Source organism: Micromys minutus (assembly GCF_963924665.1).
Source record: "Micromys minutus genome assembly, chromosome: 10".
NCBI lineage: Eukaryota > Metazoa > Chordata > Mammalia > Rodentia > Muridae > Micromys > Micromys minutus.
The window spans coordinates 19754295-19767540 of record NC_137979.1 but is presented as its reverse complement, the minus strand read 5'-3'; the positions used below and the strand labels follow the sequence as shown (position 1 = coordinate 19767540).

The 13246-nt window shown below is 44.0% G+C and overlaps 1 protein-coding gene across 1 annotated transcript in view; it reads left to right on the top strand.

Moving 5' to 3' along the window:
- CFAP52 (cilia and flagella associated protein 52) overlaps window positions 1–13246 on the top strand; it is a gene marked incomplete at both ends in the record, with an annotated part of 37839 nt that overhangs the window by 16928 nt on the left and 7665 nt on the right. Inside the window, 5 exons of the mRNA XM_080923495.1 lie at window positions 353–452; window positions 1250–1366; window positions 6331–6431; window positions 7179–7349; window positions 9818–9966. Coding sequence (XP_080779621.1) covers window positions 353–452; window positions 1250–1366; window positions 6331–6431; window positions 7179–7349; window positions 9818–9966 — 638 coding nt within the window. The remainder of the gene's footprint in view (window positions 1–352; window positions 453–1249; window positions 1367–6330; window positions 6432–7178; window positions 7350–9817; window positions 9967–13246) is intronic.

Genomic DNA, 13246 nt, shown 5'->3' with positions numbered 1-13246 from the left:
GTCCTACATGCTGAGAGTCAAGGATGCACCATGCCTGGCTTGTTTGCTTGATCGTATACCTGCTTGTCTTCAGTACAGTGGGAAGTGCACAGGCCAATGCATGACAGAGCAGGGCATGACCCTCTTATGCTGTGCGCAAGCGCTGTCTGCGTCACCCCACCTGGAAAGACCGCACAACCTACCTCTTAGGGTTTCTGTGAGATTTGAATTCTCAAAGGTAAAAATCCTCAGCAATATTTTTTCCCTCTCCCATCAGCTTCTTCTTCAAGACAGGGGGGCAGGGATACCCTAAAAGACGTGAAACAATGCTTACAAGGGTATCCATATGATTGTGATTTTTTTTTCTTTGTAGCGGGACAATTAGAGTGTGGGAACTGGATCTCCCAAACAGAAAAATCTGGCCGTCCGAGTGCCAAACAGGACAGATGAAAAGAATAGTCGTGAGTACTGGAGTAAGTACCGCCTCAACTGTTGCTATGGTGACCCTTAGTGCAAGTGCCTGCCACTGCCCTGAGCAGGGGTGTGTGTGTGCACTGGACCAGGCTAGGGAGGAGGGATAGACCTGTGGGATGTTGATGAGGATGAGAAGGTACAGCTCAGAGGGAGCACACAGTGGGGAAGGAGCTGTGCGAGCACTAAGAGGTCCCATTTCACTGGGACCTGAGCTGTCACCAAACATCCAAAGCCTGACCTGGGGGGACAGCAATGCCGCCAGGCGACAGATACTGAGAGCACACAGTAGCTCCGTCTGCCACCACTGCTGTTTCTTTCTTTGGAAATATAGTGTCTGATAACAAAATGCACTGTTGAGATGCAGAGTCTTCCACAAAGAGGTGTTGTTAATATGCTTGGATACGAACTCATAATTCACTCGTAGAACTCTCTGCTCCATTCCTTGATTTATCCTTTCTTTTTAAACGTGGAGTCCTTTTTATAAATGCAGCTTTCAGAGACTGAAGTAAAGCAAACGTGCGTCCCCATAAAGGAAGCACATCTTTATCTCAAGAGCCCTTTGGAGGTGGCTCGGCAGCTGGCACTGACCATCAAACCCAAATGAGTGCCAAGTAAACCTCACCACTCCAGCTGTGGGTGGCCCCGACTCTACTGCTGTCACAGCTGGGCTGACCTAGCCTTAAGTCTTGGGAGACTGATGTGACCATGAGCTTTTTTTGTCAGGAGTTATAGAATTTCATCTCTTCCCTGACTGGGGAGACTCGCATCTCCAGGTTTTCTGTTTCTGCTCTCCCAGATGGCTGATGATGACAGCTTCTTCTACCTTGGCACCACAACTGGGGATATTCTCAAAATGAACCCCAGGACCAAACTGCTGGCAGACACTGGGCCTGTAAAGGACAAATTTAGCTTGGTGAGTAGAAACTATCAAGATAAGATCCAATTCTCCCTGTCAGTTTCTTCCGAAGAGTTTTGTTAAGGAACAGTCTGTTGGGGGCGAGGGAGAGGCAAATTAGCAATGGTTGCAAAGCCACATCTAAGTCAGCTTGGCCCAGCTGCACTGTCCACTTCTCCAAGGCTGGTCCACATCAGGGCAAGGAAACTCCTATGTGTTACTCTAGGGTATCAGTACCTTGTCCATCTTCTCTCCAAAGCACAGACAGGGTCTGTTTCTTTATGATTTGAAATTATATTGGTTCTAGTCTGGTTGTCATATATGAGAGAGGTGTATGTTTTGATCTAAAAGTGTGTGTTTTGTGGTATATTTATGTGTGTGTATATTATATTTGTGTGTGTGTCTATGTGTGTCTGTGTGTGTATCTGTATGTATGTGTGAGTATGTGTATGTGTGTTAGTGTGTATATGAGTATGTATGTGTGCATGTGTGAGTGTGTATATGAGTGTGTCTGTGTATTCATATGTGTCTGTGTATTTGTATGTGTCTGTGTATGTTTGTGTATATGTATATCTCTGTGTGTGAATATATGTATTTATAAATATGTGTGTATGTGTTAGTGTGTGTTTGAGTGTATGTGTGTATATGTGAGTGCACATATATATGTGTGTATGTATGTGTGTGAATGTGTGCTTGTGTGAATATATATATATATATATATCAACTCTAATAGCTAGATCTTAAATTTTAACCTCTATGGTGCTGCTATAAGTCATTCATGAGACCGAAAAGAAACATTGGAAATGCATAGTTGCAGAATTCCCAAAAACTCTTATCAAAACTCCAGTAAGAGATGCTACCTTTTAAACAAAAATTAGAGATTCACCGCTGAATGACAACTTCATACAATAAGGACAGCTATCTCTAACATGCCCAGAAAGTTCCAAGGGCTGCTCTCACTAAACTTTGAGTTAGAAAGTTTGCCTGCTAAGTCTGCACCTGCCTGTCTCATTCCTGATATCAGAACAGATGGTTGCTATGGAAGCACATCTACTTTCCCACTTAACAGACATTCTCCTGAAACTGAAATACTATGCAGTCCTCTTGAGAAAATGTCAGTTTCCTTAATCATATTATCATTTTATTCTCAAGCTTTTAAAGAAATATGAAAAAAAGGGGAACAAGCCCGATGCAGATTGTACAGTGTATTAGAAATAATCAAAGCATGACCTAGATCAGTGGTTTTCCAAACTACTTAAGGGAGACAGATTCTAATACTAAGCACATAAAACAAGGCCAATTGAGGGAAGGGAGACAGCCTAGAGCCCTGCCAGTCCCATCCAAAGACACCACTTGAAAACTGACAGGCATGCTTTCTTTGTGTTTGTTTTGTTGTGTTTTTAATGCCTGAACAGTAATTGGGAGCTAAGCCTCTACAGAGCAGATGCTGGTTGCAATAGAGCCCCTCAAACCTCTGGCATTTAAGCCTCCTCTCAGTTCTTGCATGGCTGATCATTTCAGGGTTGCTGGTTAATCCCACAAAGCAGAGATTCCAGCTCAGCTTCCACATGGTAAGAAAACAAAGCTCTCTTGAGGGATGCAAGCAAAAGAGGTGGCAGTGAAGATTCCTTGTTGGAAAATCAAAAGTTGAAGCTCTCCCTAAATGTTTGATCCCTGAAGAGAGAGGCCAAGAATTACCATGGTTTAAAATTGGCCTATGGGATAGATAGATGGTACTACATCGGAAAAGCTGACTATGGTGATATCAGTAATAATAAAAACAGGATGTTTTACAAGGTCTCAATGAGAAAACAATGAAACAAATGAAGCTCATCAGAGAAGAAGTAATAGAGAAATATTGTGTGTTTGTGGATAGGGAGAGACTGTTGTTTAATTGCTGGTTCCTGCACTGGTGGGCTCATGCCCAGACTCCCAGCCAGAGCTGGGAGCTGGAGGCAGAAGGATCAGTTGTTCACAGTTATCCTTGGATATCCTGTGAATTCAAGACCAGTCTGAGCTACATGAGTATCTGCTAACACACACACACACACACACACACACACACACACAATTTCCTTCTAGATTTACAGATTTAATGTAATCATGACCTATACCCAGAGTTAATTATAGGTGCTGAGAAACTGATTCTAAAGGCGATAAAAAGCAGCAAAAGATCTAGAGCAGCCAGCATCCCCACGGAAGAGCTAAGCTGGAGGAGTTAGAGGGCCCGGTTCCAAAGCCTACCAGAAGTCTACAGTAATAAAGGATGTGCGGTTTTAATGAAAAAGTAGACAGGTGAAACAAAATAGCTTAGAAGCAGGCCTGCACAAGTGTTCTTAACACTGACAGAGGGGCCAAGGGAGAAAGGACAGCTCTTGCAAATGATGCTAGTACAAGTGGACATCTGCATGCTCAAAGCATGTACCCCAAACCAAAACCATCACAAGGATCCAGACACCAACCTTAATCCTTCACAGACAAACTCAGAATGGACCACAGAGCTAAATATAAAATGTAAAACTTAGAGAAGATAATTTAGGAAACAGTAGCATGACCTAAGGTTTGGCGACGACATATTAAACATACTGTGTAAGACACAGTCCAGGAAAGATGTGTTAGAGTTCTCTAAAGGAACAGAAATGACAGAATGTATATAATATATATTCTGTCATATAAAATGTATACATTGTATGAGATATGATATATGTTTATATATGTGGGATTTATTTGAGTGGCAAACAGGCTGTGATCCGACAGTGGCTGTTTCCTGACACAAATGCCAAGGATGTGGAGTTGTTCAGTCCATGACTCTGGTTGTCTCAGCATCCCAACTTTTGGTGATGGAGTCCCATTAAATCCTAGAGAGCTGAGAGTTTTCATTCTGCATTAGAACCCCAAAGAAGTAGTCTCTAATAATGCCCCAGGATCAGAACAGATGAACTTGCCAGCCAAGTGAGGGCAAGCAGGCAGAAAGTAAGCACTTCTTCCTCTTCTTCTTCTCCTTTTCCTTCTCCTTCTCCTTCTTCTCCTCCTCTTCCTCCTCTCCCCCTCCCCTCCCCTCCCCCAACCCCTTCCCTTCCCCTTCTCCTCCTCCTCTTCCTCCTCCCTCTCCCCTTCCCTTCCCCTCCTTCTCCTCCCCCTCCTCCCTCTCCCCCTCCTCCTCCTCCCCCTTCCCTCCCCTCCTCCTCTTCCTCCTCCTTCTTTATATGTGCTGCCACCAGAAGGTATGACCCTGGTTTAGAGTTGGTCTTTCATTTTCAAATGACCCAATCAAGAAAATCCTTTATAGGTGTGGTCAACTGCTGGTTCTTAGTTGATTCCAATCACAGTCAAGTTGACAACTAGCACTAGCAGAGCCATCACAGAGTTCGTGAATGGGGCTTCATTAACATAGAGTTTACGCTGTGCAAAATGCATTGCTGAGAGATTGAGAGGTCAAGCCACAGGGTGGGAACCTTTGACAAAGACATATCTGCTGATGCACATAGTGCCCTCTCTGCTCTCTCACTCTCCAGCCTTTGCTTTTCTTCTCAGACACTATGGAATACCTTTCAAGTCAGAACCGGAAAAAACAAGCTTAAAGAAACTTAAAATGATATATATTTTTCAATATTCAAACCTTGGAGGGTTTTTTTGTTTGTATGTTTGTGTTTATTTATTGGGGGGATTAAACCCAATACTAGGCAAGCACTCCCGTCATGGAGCTGTAATTCCAGCCCTCAGAACTCATTAAGACATAATAAGCCTACCAAATCTTTAACTGTGGATGTTGAATGTTTTCAAATAAAATAATAGCCCTTGCCTTGGTTGGTTTTTGCATGACTATAACAGAATGCTGGAGACTAGGGGATCCACGGCCTGTAAGCTCATTCAGTTCATGATCTGGGAGGCTGGAGCTTTTCAGAGTTCAGTGTTAGCCTCTGGTGAAGGACCAGGGGCTACATCATCCCCTATCTTCCGGGAACATAAAGATAGCCAACATGGAAAGAGCAAGAGTCACTTTTTACTAAGTCTGGAGATCACATGATCTCCCTCTCTGAGCCTTCCAAGTATCTGGAGACACAGATAGGTGAGCACTTTTGTATTGAGCTAAATTCACTGTTAGCAATAAGCCATTCTCTTTATAGCCAATGCAATCCTTGGGGACAGAGGCTTCATGACCTTTTCTTTTGTTCTTTTTGAGATGAGGTTTTCTTTTGGATGGCCCAGAACTCACTGAGATCCACCTGCTCTGGTTCCCAATTGCTGGGATCAAAGGTGTGCACCGTTATTCCTGATACTTGAGCTACATAGGGCTCTACTCCCCAGCACTGGGGAGTAGGTTCCACCACTGACACTTGGGGTATACACTCAAACCATGGCAGTCATGCACATTTTAAATTAGAACCTTTATGGAGCATTACTATGAACTGGCCACCATTCCTCCTGAAGACTGTCTGGAACTTTAAATGTGTTTTGAACTATTGGTAAGATTGTGTACCACATGCCTTAGCTCAGGGAATATAGTCACTGAACAGTAAGAACTGTCCCGTGCCATCTCTGGATGTGACATCGGACCCTGCATCTATATGCATTAAGTTCTGGTGGAAACCATGGCAACTGAAGAACCAGCTTACGGAGGCCGCGATGCAGCTGAGCTGGAGTGGATGGATACCGGAGCACTACTGCTCAGTATGTTCAAATGCACAGGTGATCTTAGGGAGGAAGGATGGCGAAGCTTGCCTGATGCTTATAGGCCAGGAAGGCTACTTCTTAAGACATGAACTTGTAGTTGGCGTTGAATGTTCTTGGCCAACCTGGAGGTACATCATGATCCACACCAAACAATACGTGCAGCCTTGAGATGCCTTCGGCCGTGCTCCCTGCGTCAGGTGCTCCCTGCGTCAGGTGCTCCCTGCGTCAGGTGCTCCCTGCGTCAGGTGCCATCTTGCTTTTTAATGGCAAACCCTTTAGCCCTGTCCCAGCATCATTTCTCCTTGTAGGCAGTGACGGCTATCAAGTGCCTGAAGATGGGTGGTTTGTTGGTCGGCTCTGGAGCTGGCTTGCTGGTCTTCTGTAAAAGCCCCAGCTACAAACCCATCAAGTAAGTTCTACACACCACAGAACTGGCGTAAGTAAAGACCCACTAGAGAGAAGTCCACCTAAATCCAACAACCAGATGGTATCGGAAGAACCATATTGTGGGACTGTGGCTCACACCTTTAATCCCAGCACCGGGGAGGCAGAGGCAGGTGGATCTCTGTGGGTTTTGTCCAGCCTGTTCTACACAGAGTTCCAAGCCATTCACGGCTACACAGTGAGGCCCTGTTTGAAAGAAAAGCATAGCTAGTTAAAGAATTTCATCTTGTTATTAAGCATGGAGCTGGAATTACTGGGCTTGTGGTCTCTTTCCCATGAAAAAGAGTTCACATTAAACAAAACCAAAGTTGTTCTCCATAACCCAGAGACACACTACCCTTCTGATAAGTACAGGACTTTGTGTATGCTATACTAAGACACAATACCAGAAATGTGAGGCATCCCCCTAACTTGTAAGGTTCTCTTCAGAAATGGGTTGCCCTGGACATTTGTGCCCATGAGCTTGCCTGCCTTGTACAAACTGTTTCAGACCACATCTTCCTAATAGACCTCCCTTGACTATTTTAACTGAAAATGGCCTCCCTCCTGATCATGGGTGTGGGACCCCGTGAATAAGTCAGGCCTTCCCAGCTGTGCCGCCTCCTTGAGGGCCCATCCCACACCACATGCCTGGTCTGTGTCCTCTCCAATCCGGTGGGCAACTGCCTGCTGGTGCAGTGGGTCTGCCTCACTTGTGTGCGTTCCCCCGAAGGAAAATCCAGCTGCAGGGTGGCATCACTTCCATCACGCTCCGAGGAGAAGGACACCAGTTCTTTGTAGGAACAGAAGAATCACACATCTACCGGGTTAACTTCACCGATTTCAAAGAGACTCTCATTGCAACCTGTCACTCGGAAGCCGTCCAGGACATCGTCTTCCCGTTGTAAGTAGAAGAGGACTGTGAGAACGTAGAGATTCCATGCTTCACGCTTTACTTTCAGAATTCCTTAATAGCATTATTTTCCAGGCCAGACTCCTCAAGGGTACTCAACTATTTTATTGGACCTAGGAAAATTCCTTTATGTTTATTTTAAGGGTTATGAGTGTTTTGGCCATATGCATGCAGTGGCTACAGAGGCCAAAAATGGGTGCCAGAGTCCCCAGAACTGGAGTTGCAGACGATTAACTGCTGGCCATCTTTCCAGCCTTCTAATGGGCTTTTAAAAAATTGCCTTCATCACAGTTACCTCTTTTCTCCTTCCTCTGTGCTGCGTGTTTTTCCAAATGCGGGGTGAGTGTGATACACTTCTGAAGTGCTTGGACAAGTGTGATGGCTCACTGGTAAAGGCACTTGCCCGACAGGCTGCTTTTAAGTACTCCTTGGACCCAGGAGAGCATTTCTGTGATTTCCCAATGCCATCTGGGGAGGGGGGGATCACCAAAGTACCTCTTCTCAGGCTGAATTTTGTTTAAAACAGTTTTGTTTTGATATCTGAGGCTGGTTGGGATCTCTTTCCTGATCTTCCTGTTTCCATGTCCCGAGCACTGGGACTATAGGCTCGAACAGCAAAACCTGCTCATCTGTTTCCACAATTTATTCCATTGTTGGTGTCCTTGTCTCCCTGATCTGGCAGCTTTTTGCTTTTTTTTTTTTTTTTTTTTAAGGTGATGGACATGTGGTCTCCTGACACTTTGTTATATTTAGCAAAGTCTGTCCCGAGAAGTTGGCCAGACAGTTTTTGCTCTGAGCCTCTTATGTTTAGCTTGAGCTTCAGACACAAGGACTGTTGTTCCTCAGGTGCGAGCCTGTTTCAGAACCCAGACCCCCACACAACGAGCTGCAGCTTCGTTCGGTTCCCGAGTCCTTCAGGTTCAGGTCTTCAGGACTTTCTAAGAGAGAAGAGCTGGTGTTTCCCACTGAAGCGAATCTTTACTGGAAAGTGGGTCACTTTCTAACCAGGTTCAGTTTTTCCTGTGAGGAGTTTGGTGGAATCAGTGTATACAGTTTTCTGGGTTTAGTGCTTTTTATAAGGATACACTTAAAGACTTTATTCTCTCTCTCTCTCTCTCTCTCTCTCTCTCTCTGTGTGTGTGTGTGTGTGTGTGTGTGTGTATGTATGTACACGTACTCTCAGAAGCCAGAAGAAGCTATCAGATCTCCTGATCCTGAAGTTAACACAAAGTTGTAAACTGCTCAACTTGAGTTCTCTGGACGAGACTCGTGTGTTCTTAACCACTGAGCCATTTCTGCAGCCTCTATGAAGATATGTTATATTTTCAACTTTATGTAAATATCAACTTATTTGGGTTTTGTATGGCTTCATTTTCTTTGCTGTATTTACAGTTTAAGTGTGTGTGTGTGTGTGTGTGTGTGTGTGTGTGTGTGTATACATCTGCATGTGTGCCATGGTGCAGATGTGGAGGTCAGAGGACAAGTTTTTGGGAGTTCTCCTTTGCCACCTAATTTCAACTCTACGCATAACTCTAAGTGTGCAGAAGAGTCTATATTTTTCCCCTATTAATTCTAAGGTGAGTAAACCTTAAAATAGGAGAGACTTGAATATTTTTGAAACATGGTTAAGATGAAATGGAGACATTGCTTGAGGAATGCTTAGATTAGGCTTTCTCAGAGACTACGGGGAACTTTACACTCACAAACCAGATGGCTTCTTTTACCCCAATATCACTCCCTTTGGTATAAAAATTAGAGTAATCTATAATCATCTGACACCTTGGTAATCTATATCCCATTTATAAGTGGCCCCTTCCGTCCAAGTCTGACTGACTAATTACTCAGGGGTACATTTTTTTATTCATGATTTCCTAATTTCTCAGAACTAAACAAAAAAGGATGCAAATATGATTTTGACCATGTTGCTATTTTCTTCTGTGTAATTTTAACAAGGCTTCAACTTTACTGGAATTTGCTTTTTAAATAAAGATATTATATATATAACACACACACACACATACACACACACATATATATATTTATATAAAACATTATATTGTTAGGTGTATACAGGCCTCCAGACTAATCCATATATATATATATATATATATATATCTCATATACAGAAATATTTGTGTGTGACAACCAACCCCCCAAAGTTGTTTAAAATGAAGTAATGTGACTATGTCTCCAATTTAATCAAGATTTAGAAAGATTTTAAATCATCTTTCTCTCTTTAAAAACTTGGTTCCAAGATTACAAAAGATTTTCCTTAGACAATGTGAAAAATTGCATATCTCTCCCCACAAGAAATCTTTTAACATCACACCTTTATGTAATCAGCATCCAAAGGGCATGCTGCCCCACATCCTCGTGAGGCACATTTAATACCAAATGCACGTCAAGTACTGTGTATCTTTGATAGCCGCACCTCTTATCCCTCTATGGCTCCTTTGTAGTGGTACTGCTGAGCTGTTTGCTACCTGTGCCAAGAAAGACATCAGGGTGTGGCACACATTGTCCAAACGGGAGCTGCTTCGGATCACTGTGCCCAACATGACCTGCCATGGCATCGACTTCATGAGAGATGGCAAGAGCATCATCTCAGGTGACGGGATATGTGTGTGGTGACACATGCTTAAGAGGTGGATGCTATCCTTGAATTCTAGAGGCCAGCCTGTGCTACATAAGACCCTGTCTCAAACCAGCAACCAAAAAGCAGAAGATTTGGTAGTTGCCTCCAGTGGAGGTGTGGGTCCAGGTTCAGCCTAAAGTCTCAATTCTTACCATCCTTATTCTCTACTAGTGTCTGCTTGTGAATCATCAGGGGCAGCCTTCTGCTATCCACCCTCCTTCCCTTAAGGGCAATAGTTTTCAACCCTCCTGATGCAGAGCCAAGAAATGGAGAAATGGGCCCCTAGGTCTCTGTTTCAATAGCCTTGCTCAGACTCACTTGGCTTTTCCTCTGATGAACCCTTTAATACAGTTCCTCATGTTGTGGTAACCCCTCAAATTATTATGGTGACCATAAAATTATTTTGTTGCTACTTCCTAACTGTAATATTCCTGTTAGGAATTAAGGGTTGGTTTACTCCCAAAGGAGTCCCTGAGGGTCTAGTCTCTCTTTGGCATTCCCTTCTCCCAGGAGGTTTCCTAGCTGGGACAAACTGTGTCTCTCAAACCACCCCACTTACTAGGGATAGTTTTATTAGATAGAAAAATAGTAGGTGCAGAAAGGATTGGAGGCTTAGGATGAACTGGGCCTTGGCTTAGAGCTCGTTTGTATAAGAGGGAAAAGACCAACTCAAACTAAGGAATGCTTTAAAGAATTCTTTTACAGGACTCTTTGTGCATGCAGGTAGGTTTTCTTTCTTTCTTTTGCTTTTATTTTGGTGGTGTTTCTAAGGGTCTCACGTAACACACACTGGTCTTGAACTTGCTCTGTAGGTGAGGATGACCCTGAGCTCCTGATCTTCCTGACACTGCCTCCCAAGTGTTGGTAAAAGGAGAGGTTTATTCATTTGTTTATTATTTTGATATGTATGGGGTCTTGTCTACATGTATGTCTGTGCACCACATGCTTGTCAGGTGTCCACAGAGATAAAAGAAACCATTGAATTCTCTGTAACTGGAGTCATAGACATACATACATACATACATACATACATACATACATACATACACACACACACATATATATGTTCTAGGAGTTGAACGTGGGTTCTCTGGAAGAGAAGCTGGTATTCTTGACCACTGAACTATCTCTCCAGTCTTTAAAATGAAAATTTTTAAATACAGTTCATGCCAAACTAATGTGTATTTCTTTAAAGATTTATTTATTTTATTATACGAGTACATGTCGCTGTCTTCAGACACACCAGAAAAGGGCATCGGATCCCATTATAGATGGTTGTGAGCCACCATGTGGTTGCTGGGAATTGAACTCCAAACCTCTGTAAGAGCAGTCAGTGCTCTGAACTGCTGAGCCATCTCTCCAGCCCCACACTAACATTTTAACATAAACAACAGATGCTATGAGCCGAGCACAGTTGTGAACACCTAGTCATCTGGCACTGGGAGGTACAGGCAGGGAGATTAGGAGTTCAAGATCATTCTTGGTTACACAGTAAGGCTGATGCTAGCCCAGGCTATAGAATAGCATGACTCAAGAAACCAACCCCCTCCCAAATTATAGATACCACATTATTTCTTCTCTAAATATTTTAGTATATGTCTCTAAAAATATTTTCCTATGAAACAGTAGTTTCTTAACATCATCTTATGAGTAACCTATATCAAATTTCTCTATTAGTCAAAAAATAAATGTATCGGTTTACATCAGGGCAAGGCCAAGGTGATCTGAGTGATGCTGTTAAACAGAGATCTAGGAGCCCATGCCCCCTTTTCTTGGCCCTGTTTCCTCCTTGTCTGCTCTCCTCCCTTATGTCTTTCCCCCGAGTGGCTTACACTGTACCCAGAACTGACAAGTCCCTGGACAAGGGGACCTTAGAGTCATTCCCACCCCCATTCTGTTTCTCTTACATGTGTTCCAGTGGCTCCATCCCAAAGAACAGCCATAGGTCCCTCTCTGGTCGCCTTTACCCAGCTCTTTGCCATTGGCCATACTTAGAGGTCTCTCCAGTAGTTTCTACTGCTCTTGCTTGCCTCTACTCTTACCCACCTGTCTATCTTCTCCCCGGTCAATTCTCTACACACAAACCAAAGATCTACTTAAAAATGCTAAATTAGGTCTTGCCATTTACTGGGCTTTCCAAGCCTCCCCGTCCCCACCCCACAAAGTCCCAGCAATCACACACAAGTCCCTGTAGGACCTTCTCTACTCCACTCCCCTCCTCTTATCTCAACCTGCTCCCCTCCCCCTCCCCCTCCCCCACCTCCCAGCTGTGCTAGCATCTTCCTTGTTCCATAAACTCACCAAGCTCGAAGGTCTTTAGCTCTTCGCTTGGCCTGGAATGCTCTTCCTGTAAACACCTCCACAGCTTGCCTCTTTTTCCCCTTTCATTTTCTCAAGTCTTTGCTGAGCATCCTAGTTGGGCATCCTAGTTAAAACTGCTAAGCTCAAGAGACAATACTCAGACTCATAGCAAGTGAGTCTGCACACAGCCCTGGGAGGAAAGGTATTCCAGATAGAGGGGAGAGCAAGTGCAGAGGTTCCGAGGTGGGAAAGCATTTGCTGTATTTAAGGGGTAGCAAGAATGTCAGCGTGTCTGAACCTCATCAGTTACAGAGAGGCATGGCCTCAGGAAGAGTGGTAGCAGAGGAGGAAGGAGAGGTAGGTGGCACCAGGTACAAATTAGTGTTCAGACTAAAAACTTGGATTTGGAGGCTGGAGAGAAGACCCAGTGGTTGAAAGTACACACTGGTCTTGCAGAGTTCAGTTCCCAGCACCCACGCCAGGCAGCTCCTTAACTCAGGTCCAGGGGATCTGATGCTCTCTTCTACCCTCCTTGGGCACCTGCATTTACATGTACACACCCCCACACACATATACACATGCTTTATTAAAAAATCCATTTTGTTTGTTTGTTTTTGAAAGTTGGATTTTAATTCTAGAACTTTGGGGAGGTCTTGATCGGAAAGGTGCCTTGTTTTTTAAAAAGCACATCCCAACCCCTAATAGATAAGGAATCGTAAGCAGAAGTGCAGGGAAGGGCTACTAACAGGACTCAGATCAGGCTGTGGCTGGAATGGGGTGGCCGAGGTGGGGGAAGGAGCTCAAGACTGGATATTTTAACAGAGAAGATAAGGGGCCTTCCTGAAGGATTGACCTTTGTTGCACCGAGTTGTGTGTTTGGAAAGTAGACAAATCAAGGGTGACTCAGAGGTTCTTTGCTTGAGCAACTTTTATTGAGGTCACGGTGATGGTG